Below are 15469 nucleotides of genomic sequence, written 5' to 3'. Positions count from 1 at the left end.
TCTCTGGGACTCTGTCCCCACAAGGGCTCCAAGGGCCCAAAGTGAAGCTGCTAGTCTTTCTTCATGGCTGGGCCGAAGCTGGCACAGCATCACTTCTGCCGTACTGTTTTGGTCAAGTAGTCTCAGGTCAGCACAGATTCAAAGTAGCAGAAACAGACTCCACTCTTTGAAGGAGTGTCAAAACATGTGTGGTCATCTTTAATCTGTCACTCAAAGTAACAGTGCTTTGTAGCACTTTACAGTTTAAAAGCCTGAAGAAGCTGTGACTGGCTCAAGGCCACCTAGAGAATGTGTTGACTGCAAAGTACCCTTTCTGAGGATGTTTGGGCTTCCAAGGACCTGCCAGGGGGCACGCACAGGAGAAGCTCTGAGGCATTGCCTGGAAGCCAGCCTCTCAGTAGAAAGCTGGATTAGCACCCTAAGTAAATTCTGGTACTACTCTAATTTTAGTTTACAAATGCCAAATTGTCACAACCCTTCATAATTCACTTCAGAGGTTACTCACAACCCTTACATGAAAAATGAATTCTAGGGTGCTTGGTCATCTGGGAGGCCCCCAGAAACACAGCCCGAGACAGTGACTTGGGTGCAGGTGGTTTTTGTGGAGATGATGACAGAAAGCAGGTGTGAGCATGGAAAGTAAGACAGGGAAGGACGGAAGGTCCAAAAGGGTGGGAAGCCCCTGTGGGCAGCCAGGGCTCAATTCCAATAATGTACCGGCCTCCGTTATTGTCTGTCTGCAAGGCAGGAGGGTGGACACTTATGCACCGCTCCTTCCCTCCTCTGGAGGAAGGTTGTCGGGGGGTGTTAACTCTCCTAGGGGACAGCCCTGAGGGTGGGGAGCACCCAAGATGTACAGGAAGCTCTAGGGCAGGAGGAGGAATGACTTTGAGGCAGGGCACTGTCAGGATGAGCTGAGCCTGAGCTCACATGCACTGCCCACCATTGCTGATGTCCACCTTGCTCTGTTGGTCTCTGTGACATGGATGAGACAATCAGCATTTCTGCTGTGGCTGGTGTAAAGGTGACTCAGCCGTGGGTCCCCTTCAGATGGGGTTCTGGAGCGAGCCTGGTGTCTGGAAGTCTGTTACCAATATCCGCTCTGGTGTCTAGTGCCCTGTGATCTGGAGCAAGTTATTTAACACAGCCGTGCCTCAGTTTCCTCATCTGTCCAGTGACAATAACAGTAATACCCACCCCACTGGGTGGCTGTGGGAACTAAAGGGTTTTATAGAATACTGACCATGGGCTGAGTCTGCAGTGTGGGTCCGAATGTTGGTACCCTTCCCCTCGTCTCCCGGGAGGTCGTAAGAAGACAGACCCTCTTAGGGGACAGAATGGGCTTCATATTTAAGACAGACATAGACGCCGCAGTGTTATGGCTCCCTTGAGGGTAAGGTGATTTCCAAGAAAGGGGTTGGGGGAGCTGCATGGGGGGTGTGACACCAGTAGGATGTGGGCACGGTGAGAGGGAGAGGAGATATGCAGGCACACCTTCAGCAAAGGCCCAGGTAGTCTTGCTAGAAAAATTAGTTGAGCACGTGCTGTGAGCCTGCCCTGGGCTAGGTGCTGAGGAGTCCTCGGTGAGCAGGACAGACAGTCCCTGCTGCCTCCTGGTGCCCACAAAGCTGACAAGCACAGGGCGTGTGGGGGCAGGCACAGGTCGTGCTGTTGGCCTGGAGCCCAGGGCATGTGACTGGATGGAGCAGAGCCCGGATGGGGAGATGGACGGCAGGCAGACATTTCCATGGGAGAGATGGCGCTCCATCCAAGAGCCATTCCTGGGCAGCTGCTTCCTCAGCACCCCTTAGAGCCTGGTTCACGTCGCCTTTGCCGTGAAGCCTTTCCTGCCTGCCGGCAGAGGGTGGCTCCTTGACCTCACGGGCTCCATTTAGAGGCGCATCTCATGCCGTCCACCTTCACAGCCACAAGCATTTATCTGTCTTTCTGGTTAAACAGTGAACTTCCAGACAACAGTAGCGCACCTGCTTTTTCCTCAGCTCTGAGGCCAGCGTGTGGAGACTTTCAGTAATGAAATGGATTTTTTTTTAGTTTTGCAGTTTAATTGCTTATTTTAATTGTGGTAAAATACATGTAATATACAATTACCATCTTAATCATTTTTATGTTTATCATTCAGGAGTGTTAACTATATTCACATTGTTGTGCAACCAATCTCTAGAACTCTTAATTTCACAAAACTGAAATTATGTCCATTAAGCAACAATTCCCCATTTTCCCTTCCCTGAACCCCTGTCAACAACCCTTCTACTTTCTGTCTCTATGAATTTCACTACTTTAGGCACCTCCTATGAGTGGAATCATGCAGTGTTTGTCCTTTTGCAACTGGCACTAAATGCTGGTCCTTTTCCTTTTTAAACTGTAGAGTTGCATGTGTGGCCCAGACCACATGGGCCATTGAAACCTGAGACAGAAAAGCCCTTTCTTTTCTCCAAAGGCCCACCCAAACGCCTTTCTCAGCCCCTCTAACACTGCTGAGGTGTCTCCTTCCTTTAAACCCAGGAGCGTTTTGCCAATGCCTCTCCCTGGGCACTTTGCTCGGCTCCACATAGCAGGAAGGCAGCCACCCCATATCCTGCAGCCACCCCACCTCTGGGAGCTCCCAGAAGGCAGGGCCCATGTCTGATTCCCTTTACCCTCAGTGCCTTGCCAGCCCAGGGCCTGGCACTTAGGTTCTCAGTGAACGTGGGCTGAACTTGCTGAAATGCACAGTATAAACAGGAGCCAAGTCATAAGGAGGCCTCATCCCGAATCTCTGAAGAATGGCTATGGGCTTGTACCTCGCCTCTGCACCCACTTTCTCTCCACTATTGCTACTGTTCTTCCCTTTCTAGCTCTGGCCCCTCTGAATAGTGCCAGGCTCTGTGCCCAGAGCACCTGGCATCACCAATCCAAAGATACAGCGAGAGGCTCCGTGCGAAGCTGCACGTGTCGGCATCCCTGCCTCTGTCCAGCTGCCCAAAGCAGTGAGGCAGGTGGGGCAGGGTTCCCACGTAATTCATTATTCTCCTAGGGCCCTGAACATTCTTTGTTTACTAGAATGCTGGCTCGGCAAAGGCCATTTGAATGCCTGCATGGAAGGTTTTAGTTCTCAGCTTGGTCTGATGAGGGCATAGCCAACCCAAATGCCTGCAGGGATCAAGCAGGTAAGTTACAGTGTGGAGCCCTCAGGAAACATCACACTCATAGGTGGGGGTGCTGGAGTGTGCCCGGCCCAGCTGAAAACAACAGCGAGCAACAAAAAATCAGAACCCCTAAAAGTGTCAGCGCTTCACAACTACTACCTCATTTGGAGCCATCAGGAGCCTGGGGAATAAGAATAAGATTCCTATTTAATGGCTGAGGAAATGGAGGTTTGAACGCATTGCAAATACAACCCAAAGGAGAGAGATCGGGAGGTTCACGGTGGCCTGGGTGACTTTATGGTCCCATCTAAGAAGAAAAACCCCACAGTGAGTCTTGGTGCTCTGCGTATAAGTTGATCAGCCCTGATGGGGTCTCTCTACAAGTACATACATGCTGGCTGATTAGGCACGGGGCTGCCTCCCCCAGGCCACCACCCGTCCTCACAGATGCCAGGGGGTGGCCTAAAGGGCATCTCATCTCATCTTGTCGCCTCTCCCCATAGCCCCAGCACTGGCCGGCAGCAGCTGGGGAGCACCTGTTTGATCCCAAAGCCAAGGACTTGTGACCCTGCCTCTGGGCTGCCTGTTCAGAGCGTGTGCACAGGTGTGGGCCAGGCAGTGGGCCGGGCCGTGGACCAGGTTTGGGGTAAGGGAAACCGTACAGGTGATGCTTGCGCCAAGTCTTTTGCCACCGCTTCAGGTTGCTTCCCCAGTATGTTTATAATCTCTTTGTTTTTTAAAATTGTTTTCCAAGCAACTTTTGGTTGTGAAGAGCGATTGCAGTCTTTCTTTGCCTTTGGCTGGGTGTGCTAGCCCACCTGAAATGTGGTAGTGCTGGTGACGATTCCCAGTGGTCTGGCCCAGCACGGGGACCGCTTGCTGTGCAGTGTGGTGGTTAGAAAAATGCGGCATCCCTTTGAGTTACGAGATTCTTCTCGCGGGCCCAGAACACGCTCTCTCAGGATTCACCAGAAAACATATTCCCGTGGGTCATGCTCCTCTGGACAGGTCCGTCCCCGGGGGAACAGAAAGGCAAAGAAATTCCGGAATGAGAGAAAATATTAATGCTCAATGGGCATTGAGCCTGGGGATTGGATCTGGAATCCCAACAGAGGCTTTTTACCGTGAAATGTCTGCCAGGTTTCACCCTGGTCCCTGGGGGATGAAGAGCTGGGGGGTCACTATTTAGTCCTTTTCCCATGTGCTCTGTGGTCAGAATTGGAAAGCTGACCCCAGGATGTCCGTTTGCGGAACACCCTCAGGGCTCTGCTTTGGATCTCCTCCAAGACCCAAGCCAGGGGAAGCTCTTAGGGCACCTGTGCTGGCCTGTGGGACCACATCACCCCTGATGATTAGAGGCCCAGGAGGGGAAGGCTTTGCTGTTTACCTGTGTGCTCTAGTTTTAGTTTGTTTTCACTGACCGCAAGTACCTCTGCTCAAATTCTGTCTCGTCCCAAGACCAAAACAGAAAAAAAAAAATAGCTCTAGTCAGTTGTACAGAAAACAAGCACCGTGACCCGCCCTACCCTGTCCTGTCTCCTGCTGACCCAGTGAGCTCCTCAGAAGTGTGTTCAGTGATGCAGTCCCAGTATTGTGTATGTATGTGTGTGCACGTGTGTGTACACACACACATGTCTGAGCACATGTATGATGTGCTCTCCTCCCCTGTTGTATTAAGTCTCAGATGATTTGGGGGGAAAGCACAATGTGGGGCTCTGTTTTGATTTCTAGGTTCACAAAATAAAAGAAAGAGCTTCACAGCTGAACTGGATCGAGAAATTGTGCATGTGACATTGAACCGGGATCCACGTTGTGGTTTTGGTAAGAGGGCTCCTGGCAGCTGAGACCCAGTGTCTCCTTCTAGGCAGGAGGGAGGTGTGTGCGAGTTTCCTTTTCGAGTTTTCAACCTGCCCCTCTCAGCCCCCCCCCCCCCCCAGTTGCTGTCTCTCCTCTCCCAATTTGCCTTTTCAGTGATCATTTCTGCTTTTTCCTCACTTGAAGTATCCCTGAAGAGCAGTAGGATTTTTTGGTCCAAGTTTTCCTTTTAGGCCTGATAAGAGTTGGGAGTGCATATCGTGAGGATCTGAGTACAGGCTAGAAAAGGACTTTTTTCTCATAGTATCATGTAGCAACCTTTTTCTAGTGTACTTAGATTCTTAGTTATAGGGAGGAATAGTCAATCTTTTTCATCGTTTACTATTTATTATGTTAGAAGACCCTTAAAACCACATAAGAAACAAGACACTGAGGAGACAAAGTACTTAATTAAAAATCATCTGTTTCCTATCTCTGATTATCTATCTACTGGAGCAAATCCAGTGCACATGGGTGGGCTGTGTTCCTAGCTTTAGCTGTACTTACTGATAGGTGGCAATCCGCTTTTCACCATGTGTCTTGGTAGAGTAGAAAGAGCTGTGCGAGGGTCTGAGAACCTAGGCACAAATATCAGTGATGTCACTTGGTGGTTGTGTGATCTCAAGTGAATAACCTAATATCTCTGAGTTGCAAAATCACTAAGTAGCATCTTTTTAAATATCACTGGATACAGGTTTTGTCATTAACGAGGGAGAAGATGTAGGCAAAGGTGACCCTGGCATCTTCATATCCTCTGTTATACCTGGGGGACCCGCTGAAAAGGCTAAAAAGATCAAACCAGGTACGTCTTTTCAAATTCAGAGATGCTTCTTGAAGAACTACTGTTTCTTATTTCTTTGATAGTATTATTGAGACGTTTTATTTCCTTGAGATGTTTTATTTTTCCCAGAGGGCAGATATGCGATGTTTTATTTTTCCAGGAGCGCAGGTACTAGCTTTGAATCACATCAGTCTGGAGGGCTTCACGTTCGACATGGCTGTTCGAATGATTCAGAATTCTCCTGACAACACAGAATTAACCGTTTCTCAGTCAAAAGGTATGTCTTCACCTGCTTTCAGAAGCTGGCCACCCTCCTTTATTTTCAGGGGTACACTTTTACCACGGAGTACTGGATCTTCGAGTCCATGGAGGTCTTTTGCATTGCTTTCCACACCATAGTGGCTTGCAAATTAGTGAGCAAGTGGCAAAATCAGTAAGCTGTGCAACTGCAGGGGCAGAATGGGCTCCACTGCTGCTTGTCTGCTGAATGGAGCGGCCGCTCTACGCCCTCGCGGGACACGGCTGATACCGCCATTGTGTGTTTCTCTGCTCACTCTTCTTACAAGACAGGGAGGACATTCTTTTTGTAACCAAAGTACTTTTTGATTAAAAAAAAAAAAAGAAAGTGGCACTCCAGAATCCTACATAGTTGGGGCTTAGATGTGGCAATCAGCTGGGAAGGATTCTGAGAACTGTTCTTAAAGTTTCATTTGCATGGCAAGCATGCTGTCTTACGTGGATAAGGCTCGGCATGTTAGAAATCAACAGAGTTCTTTTTAAAAGATGCTTTTATTCACCCTTTAGGTAAGAATGAGAGAACAACAATTGCCTACACGAAAGAATAATATTATTATGTTTATTTGGGGCAGGTTTAGGGATTGATGGAGGTGATGGGGGGAGGTTAACCTCCCTTTCCCTCTCAGTTACCTGGGACCAACGCTGCTTTTTGGTTGCATGGCCCTGTAATTTAACAGCAAGCAGCCTGCAAATCCAGACTTATGGCTTTCTTCCTCAAATTCCAGGGTCATTGTACATTTCCCCCTTATGTACAGAAATGAGTCATGTCTCAGCAGCCAGCATTTTCTAGGTCCTTAATATAGGCACCCTATTCCCCTCACCCTCTGAAAACCACTTGCATGCTCTTTCACTCTTGCACATGTACACAAGATCCCTAGAAGGCTCTCCCAGGTCTTGCAGCTGCCTCTTGTCCAGAATCCATGGGGGATGGGAGGTGGCAAAGCTGGGACCTCAGCCATGCGCTTTTCATTCTGTGGTTGGAGCTGACCCAGGGACCTGCCCCAGAACTTCTACAACACCAGCCCCAGCTCACTGTGCCTGTTGGATTTCCCAACATTGTTACAATTCTTCCTACAATGTTTTAGCTCTTCCCTGCACACTTTGCACAGGGGAAGGACAGAAAGGATTAATCGAGCAATCCTTTTTTGTGTCAGGAACATAATGCAGCCGAGCTGGGATTGATTGTGTTGTTCAAAGATGGGCTGCTGTCTTTAGAGGGTGTCAAACACTGGTACACAGTCTGCAAGACTCAAACCACAGCCTCATATTAGAATTTTAGACAGAGTTTTTCACAATGCCTGTGAATTATGTGTCTCCTCACCATGGGTCCCCAGTCACTGGTTGGTAACATCGCCTCTTCACATCTGGGGTTCCTACACAGCTGCTACAACTGCTGGAGGGAGAACTTTCCATGGTGATTCTGGTTGGGTTACCATGGACGGAGGCTGGATTGCCATAAATTTCTACCTGGTTAGGCTGCTGTTGGGGCAGGTGGTCTAGATTGAAGGTCAGAGACAAGACATAACATTCCCATCGTGACCAGCCATCACTGTCTACAGTGGATTGAGTTTTAATTACCCACAGAAGGTCTCCTAGCTTGTATTTCATTAGGTAGGACATAAGTTGCACAGCTTGACTTTTTAATTCAATCATAAGTCCTGTCTTTGTTTCTTGTAGAGGGTGTGGAAGAAAATGAACAGATGCTTACAACACTGGCAGGACCATGTGGCAGTCAAATCTGTGCATGATCCGGCTAGGAATGAGGCATTACAGAACGGTGGCTCCTACTGAATACCTTTAGATTTGAATAACTTCAAATCTAATTCAGTAAATTAAATTCATTCAACATGTGGGTTTGCGAACTCCCCTAGGTGCTAACGAGTCTGTATCAAAAGTAGTTAAACCTCCTTATATGTTTCTATATCCAGATCTAAAGGAAGTCTAACTAGTATGCCTTCCTCCCATATACATTTGCTGCACAACTAATATTAACATGTTAACAGCCAATACATTTATTGGATTTACCATGTACTAAACTGTAATTTCTCCTTGTATCTCTCTCTCCACATGTGAATCCCTATATATAACCCCTAAGCATCACCAACCCTACAAGTTAGCTGATATTGTGTCTATTTTAGGTATAAGAAATTGAGGTCCAGAATTAAGTACCTTGCCAGAGGTTTTACCTTTTGATTCCCAGACTCATGTTCTTTCCTCTGTGCCAGGTCAAGGGTAGGACAAGGGGTAAATGGAATCAGTGGCCCAGTCTTCACCCACAGGAGGCCACTGCCTGGGTGTTGTCAAGTCCCCCGAAGGACTTTGGATCATGTGGTGATTATAGGTGCGCTCAGCTGAGTCTCTGGAAGAGCCCAGCTTTAAAAGCACCACCATATGCTGGTTGTAGGATCTTGGGAAAGCTACTTGATTTTTTATGTCCCTGCTTTCTCAAATTGGAACAAGGATAACACCTTCCTGGTGCTTATGTTAAAAAGTTGGAAAAATATGTGTGTGTGTGTGTGTGTGTGTGTGTGTGTGTGTGTGTGATGCCCAACACATGGCAAGAGCTTAATAAGGGGGAGCTGGCATAATTAACTCTCCATTTGCCCTGCGTTTTCATAGCTGTGTTGCAGAGCTCTACTTAGCTTCCTAAATAACATCCAGAATCTTCCCTTCCTTTATTCTAAATGCATCATCCTTCATGAGGTGCTAAGCTCACATTGTTCCCAGCAGCTATAAAAAGTCTTTCTGTCATTGAAGGAAAATGCCGCACCCCACATAGAGATGCCACCACGATGCCAGCTTTCCAAGCAGCTGACTTCTTCTTGGCTTGTTTCTATAGGTGTTTGTGGAAATATCCCAAGCGATGGGAAGAACAGCACAGCCAAGTCTGGGGTCTTCTCTACGGACAACCTGAGCAACGGGCACCAGGGACATTTTCCATCACACACACAAGACCAGGAGAGGAATATTGAAGAACTAGAAACGGCTGGGACTCAGAGCTTACTGCCCAGGGGGAGGCTTCAGCTGGCCACTCTCCCATTAAAGGTAATCATGCCCTTGGTTCACTCTCTAGAATTTGGAGGGAAGAGAACAGGTTGTGGAGCCTAATAGCCCTGGCTCCAAAGCCCCTCTCTGCTTTCTATTTGCTATGTCAGGTGGACAGAAGTCACTTAATCCCTCTGGCCCTCAGCTTTCTTATCTGCAAAATGGAAATGAATGCCTGCACTGCATGGTGTTGAGAAGGAAATGAAGGGGAAAAGACAAAGGGCCTGGGCCCCAGGGCTCAGTGTCCAAGCCTCCAGTGTCCTCAGTCACTAATTACAAGTGTCCCTGGTAATAACATTGGTTGCTGCAAAGGACAGTGCATGGACACCCAGGTAACATATTCTTGGCCTCTGGTTAGTCCTCAAGTTGCAACTCCGTGGCTTTGCTCTTGACAACCACACCAGAGGAAGAAGACATGGCTGCTGTGGTGTATGGAGAACCATGCGCTTCGGCCCAGAGCCAGCACCCTCCGGCTGTGTCTCTTTGGACATGGGGTGGAATGGTCTCTTTTCTCCCATCTGCTCTTGGCCCCTCTATGCTTACATTCATGGACTATGTCACCCTCTGTCTTCTGGTTGGCTCTGCCTATGTCTAGAAAAACTGCCTGCTTTCCTTTACTATTACACTACTATCCCGCTCACGACACTTGTGACAACAGATGTGTGGGCTTTCCAACATGAAGCGATTCTGACAGTAACTGACTGGAGTTAGTACTAGATCCCATGGGTTAAGGACTCAGGTCCACAAGCTTGCCCCAACTTCAGATGCCAAGCGAAAGTAGTTCCCCACACTTCTATCTGCCGTGGCTACAAATTGAGGTTCCCACAAGCTCCTCCTTAGGTTGGATAATTTCCTAGAGCAGCTCACAGAATCCAGGAAAACAACTTACTTGCTGTTGCCGATTTATTACAAAGAATGTTTTAAAGGGTATAAGTGAACAGCCAGATGAAGAGATGCATAGGGCGAGGTCTGAAAGGGTCCCAAGAGCAGGGGCTTCTGTCCCTGTGGAGTTGGGTGTACCATCCTCCTGGTACACACGTGTTCACCCATCCGGAAGTTCTCTGAACTCCATATTTTTGAAATTCTTATGAAGGCTTCATCACGGAGATGCGATCAATCATTATTAACTCAATCTCCAGTTCCTATCCCTTCCCCAGAGGATGGGGGCCGGGGTGGGGGTGGAGTGTTCTAAGCTATTCATGGCTTGGTCTTTCTGGTGACCAGCCACCATCCTGAAGCTCTCCGGGAGCCCACCAAGAGTATCTCTTTAGAACAAAAGCCACTCCTATCACCCAAGAAATTCCAAGGGATTTAGGAGCTTTGCGTCAGGAACCAGGGTCAAAGACCAAATATTAGAAAAAAAAAATGCTCCTAGTCCCTTATCACTTAAGAAATTACAAGGGTTTAAGGAGTTCTATGCCTAGAAGGGGGCAGATATACTGGGGGTGCCAAAAAAATGTATACAAGTGAACACTTCGGTCAACGTTGCTCAAGTAATAGTTTGCCATAATCAGAAGTGTCTGGACGCTGATGGGAACCACTTTGAGCACCTCTTGTAATTGCAGAAGTGAAACGTGACTTGTGTTCATCTTTTGTTATCGGTATATATTGAGTATTACGTTTTAATACAATTTTCCTTTCTTAAAATGTGTATACATTTTTTTGGCACCCTCTGTGTATATACATATATATACAGAAGCATATCTGTATAATTTCACACCCTGGCAGAAGCCTGCAGTTGGAGGACAAGGACAGACAGGCTTGTACCTCTGCCTGTGCTCAGGTTGGCTATGTCACTCAAGAAGAGCACGCTCTTCTGTATCGTAGAACTGCTCTCTAGGTTCCATCGGCCATTCCCTCCTTCACTCATCAGCCTCAGAGAAGGTAACAGCACCCACTATTCTAACCCAGGGTGCTTAGCTCTCATTACTGGTTTCTCTAAATGTTGCTAGCACCTTTGAAACCAGGCGTTGCATAAGCGCTCCTCCACTACCCAGGCTGAGTGTGTGTGCCTTCTGTTTCTTGCTGGCACTGGTTCACACAGACAAGTTACCCCATCTCTGTCAGCCTCAGTTTCATCTTTTATGATAGAGGTAGTGATGCCTGTCCGCAGAGCTGTGGAGCCCAAAGTGCCCAGGATCTGGCTCACAGTAGGTCTCTAAGATTGCTCTGTCCTTCCTAATTGGCCCTGGTGCTCACCTGTTGCATGAAGAGCCAGCTGTAACGAGAATAATACTACATGTATTGAGTGCTTACCCAGGTCCTGAGCACTCGGAGGGGTTGTCTCGTGTAAGCTTCATGACAAGCCTATGAGATAATTACCATCACCAGTCCTGTTAATTATAGGTGGGGCACCCGAGGCACAGACAGGAAAGGCACGTGCCCGTGGTCTCTCAGGGAGTAAGCGGCAGAGCTGGGATTTGAATCTGAAGAGGGGACTCCAGAGGGGAGACCTTCACCCTGGGTCTGCACTCTGGAAACACCCCTTTTGCAGGAAGCAGGGCTGAGAGGGCTTCAGGTTGGGGCCTGTGGGGCTGCAAAGCTGCGAGCTTGTTTGTGGTGGGCAGCTGGAGAAGTTATGTTGCTCCTAGGCCACGGCTGGCAGTTGCACCAGCTGTAGAGTGTGTACAGTCCGGGCGCTTCCGGGTCACGTGGCCATCTGTGGAGCCAGAACCTTCAGTGGCATAGTTGAGTTTACACTCTCACTTTGGATCTCAGCCTCCAAAGGTTGCTTTACTCTTCGAATTTTAAAATTCAGCCAAAACACCTTGCCAGACCGTAGGGTGGGAGGGTCTCTGAAACAACTATTTTTTTTCTGCTACTGTACCAATCTCTTTGAAACTTCTTGTGTTGAATTGATAATTTTTCAGCTTACTTTAGCCTCTTTAGTTTCCTGTGTTTTAGTTGTGTTTTCCAACATGGTGGACCAAGAAGCAGCTAAGCTAAGGGAACAGAAAGGACAAAAGGCTGGGAGTATCTGTGCCTCCATCTTCTGGGTGCAGTTCATTAAAAGTCTTTCCCCCACGAGACAGTAGTTCAATATGAGCAGGTCTATCTTATCACTGCCATCTTTCTGGCAACTTCCTCAGTTCCTGGCGCATAATAGGCACTCAATTAATGTTGTTGCATAATCAGGTGAATGAACATACAAATCATATATGGCTTTTGTCACTGTACTAAGCAAAATGCCTGACATCTGGTAGATAATTCTTCTCTTCTGTCCTTTCCTCAAGCATCCAAACCCTGTAAAGTAGAGACCCAATGCAGCTGCTCTTGTTGTGGCTGATTGAAGTTCCTCCTGGGGTTTTCTTCTGCTCAAAAAGCTGCTGTGCGTCTAGTATCCAGCATGCCATCACGTGGCTGGTGTCATGTGTGAAGCTCTAGGAAATGCCTGGCTGACTTCAGCCCTCATAATGATGTTTGCATCTTGAGTAGAAACAGAAGGGGACCTACATTTATGGAGCTCCTGCTATGTGCTGGCCATCATTCATAGTCAGTTAGAAGAGGATCTCTCATTCCAGTTCTGTGGATTGGGAAACCAAGAATGGAGAGAAGACCAAGAGAGGGGTCCAGGGTGATACAGAGAGAAGCTGCTAAGGCTGGGAACAAATCCCCTGTTGGCCCAACCCTGAAGCTCATACCCCTTTTGGTGTGCAATGCTGCCAGCCCCTGAGAGCAGGTGAGCGGTAAGAGGTGCTATCTTAGGCAGGACAAGTGCCCTCATGCTTTCTTTATTTTTGTTTGTTTTGGGGCAGGGTGCTGGCTCTTCTTGTCCTCCATCACCTTCAGAAACCAATGCCAGTGGAATCTACTTTGTGGAACTGGTTAAAGAAGATGGGACACTTGGATTCAGCGTGACTGTAAGAGTTATTAGGAGAGCTCAGAAAGTAAACAGTTGAAATGGTGTGCATCTGGAGCTTTGGTGGGCATTCCACTCGTACGGCAACCTCTGATAGTGTGCTCATTGGTGCAAGCAGCACGTGGGAAGTTGGTGAACCAAGAAAGTCAGTTGGGGCCTTACTAGGGGTGGGAGTTCAAAAACAAACTTGGAGACACAGGACAAACGTGGGATGAGCAGCATGGGTGGAATTAGGTGATGGGTGCTGACTCGGAGGTTATCTGGACAAAAAAGAGAGTGCAGCAGAGTGGGGCTGCAGGGACACAAGCCAAAGGTGAGTGGGGTGGCCCACGGCCCTCCAGAGCAGGGTCATGATGGAGCCTGGTGCTCCCACTTCCAAGGCCAGGACAAAGTCAGGTTGGTAAGACCTCCACTCAGGACGGACACTTTGCATTTGGTTTCTGAGCTCTCTCTGGCAGACCCTGGAGTAGGGAGGAAAAAACTGTACAAGAATGATATAATCCCACTGACATAAAATTCTGTGTATGTGTGTATACATGCATGAAGAAATTGGAGAAAAAGATAGAGTTAGATTTTTATCTAGTGACCTGTAGGGACGTTCATGATCAGCTATTAAGTGTAAAAAAAATAGTAAGTTATAGAACACTGTGTAGTTCAATTTTACTTTCATATCTGCACACCAAAACACAGGCACACAGGACATGCCAGGCACCAGCTTTTGGACATGCCAGGTATCAGCCTGTAGCCGTATCCACCTGTGCTGGTTGCTGCTTATGGAGAGACAGTGTGGGCACTGATGTGACGCCAGTTTCTGAGCGCCTGCCAAGGGCCATGGGGCTGGTCCGGCACAGCTCGCTCATGCAGCTCGTGCTGTTATACTTCTTATGAGGGCTTAACCTTACTGCTCATGGTTAATATAGGCTTAACAAACAAGTGAATATATAAGGTGGTGTCAAATGGAGATGAGGTAATGGGCTAGAGTGGTAGGCAGATAGGGGCTGTTTCAGTAATGCAGGCTGGGGAGGCCCTCCAGGCTGTGTAGACAGGTGGTGCATTTTTCCTTGTGTTTTTCAGGGTGGCATTAACACGACTGTGCTCTATGGAGGGATCTATGTGAAGTCCATTGTTCCTGGAGGACCAGCTGCCAAAGAAGGGCAGATCCTGCAGGGTGAGGGATGAGTCACGCTGGGAACTGTGCATGTCCGTGTGTGCCGCGCCCAGCCTGGGAGCTGCTGCCCCACTTCCACTGTGAGACCTTGTGCAAATGGCTGCCTCACCAGTCATGGTTTCCTCACGGGGCAAAAGGGAATGATTTAGCCTGGCCCACCCACCCGAAAGCTTCATGTGGGAATTAGATATTTGTAGTGGCACACTGGGAGCCAGAGGTGATTTTAAAATATAAGATTTTAACTAAGTGTGTTTCTGTTTGGCCTTTACCAGAGAAGTAGTACTTCCCGTGCAGGCAGAGTGTGCATCCGTGACACTCTAGTGGTCGTGGGTGGGGAGGGGCACCGGCGAGCCTCCTCTCTGCCCTTCCTCACGTCCACTGCTCTAAAGGAAGGAGTGATTTATATTGTTCTCCAAAACAACCATAATTGAACCAAAAAGGGCACCTACGATCTTACTTTATTTCCCCTAGAATTCCAGTGTCTCTGGCATCAACCAGGTCTCCCTGACCCTTTTTCAAATAAAAAACATCATGGAGATAAATATTACCCCAAAGCAACATGAATAAACTTTCAAAAACAGTTGCACAGGAAAACAGGAGAAAGGATGAAGTTGTATAGAGATGGCTGGGAGGTGTAATATCTGGGAGCCAATAATTGAAAGACTTCTCCATCACTGGTGTGTGAAGGTGTTCAGAGCCCAGGCAGGGCTCCTGGCAGCTCTGCTTCTTGCCCCAGAGGCTGCACAGAGGGGAGCTAGGTAAGAGTCTCCCGGGCGTCCTTCCTGCAGTCTTGGGAGCCCTGGGACATGACATCTGTCTCCCTCCCAGGTGACCGGCTCCTGCAGGTGGATGGAGTGAGCCTGTGCGGCCTCACCCACAAGCAGGCCGTGCAGCGCCTCAAGGGCTGTGGGCAGGTAAGTGCTCTGTAACCCATAATTGGGGAGCTGCTCTTCCTTTCAGAGCTTTCAGGGACAACACTAGATGCTGCAGTTGCCTCTGGGTGGGAGGGGGCAGGCAGGAAACAAAACAAGACTTTCTTCTTTGTCTGTTTTTTTCTTTCATTTTTTCCTTTTATCACTACTTTTCCATGGGGATGTGAAAGCCAGGAAGAAGTAGATAGATGTTCTCAAGCAGAAAACCTCCCCCCGATAAACAACCTTGAAAAACTTCCTTGTCATTTGCCTGGATTCTGGACTCACACAGCTAAGCAGAGCCGATGGCGTCCCACTTCTCCTCGGAGCTCTGGCTGCCCCCTCTCGCTCTCTGCTTCCGCGTAACTGCCCAGTGCTCTCACCTGTTCTCAGATCCGCACACTAAAC

General features: G+C 48.3%; 1 protein-coding gene across 1 annotated transcript in view; it reads left to right on the top strand.

Moving 5' to 3' along the window:
- The window catches only part of FRMPD2 (FERM and PDZ domain containing 2), a 153760-nt gene that overhangs the window by 114406 nt on the left and 23885 nt on the right, over positions 1-15469 (top strand). The window contains 8 exon segments of the mRNA XM_074338698.1: positions 3650-3792; positions 4878-4967; positions 5695-5802; positions 5942-6058; positions 8918-9123; positions 12879-12983; positions 14057-14150; positions 14979-15064. Of these exon segments, the coding sequence (XP_074194799.1) occupies positions 3650-3792; positions 4878-4967; positions 5695-5802; positions 5942-6058; positions 8918-9123; positions 12879-12983; positions 14057-14150; positions 14979-15064 (949 nt within the window).

Source organism: Rhinolophus sinicus, linkage group LG07 (assembly GCF_036562045.2).
Source record: "Rhinolophus sinicus isolate RSC01 linkage group LG07, ASM3656204v1, whole genome shotgun sequence".
Taxonomy (NCBI): domain Eukaryota; kingdom Metazoa; phylum Chordata; class Mammalia; order Chiroptera; family Rhinolophidae; genus Rhinolophus; species Rhinolophus sinicus.
This window is presented reverse-complemented; position numbering and strand designations above follow the sequence as displayed.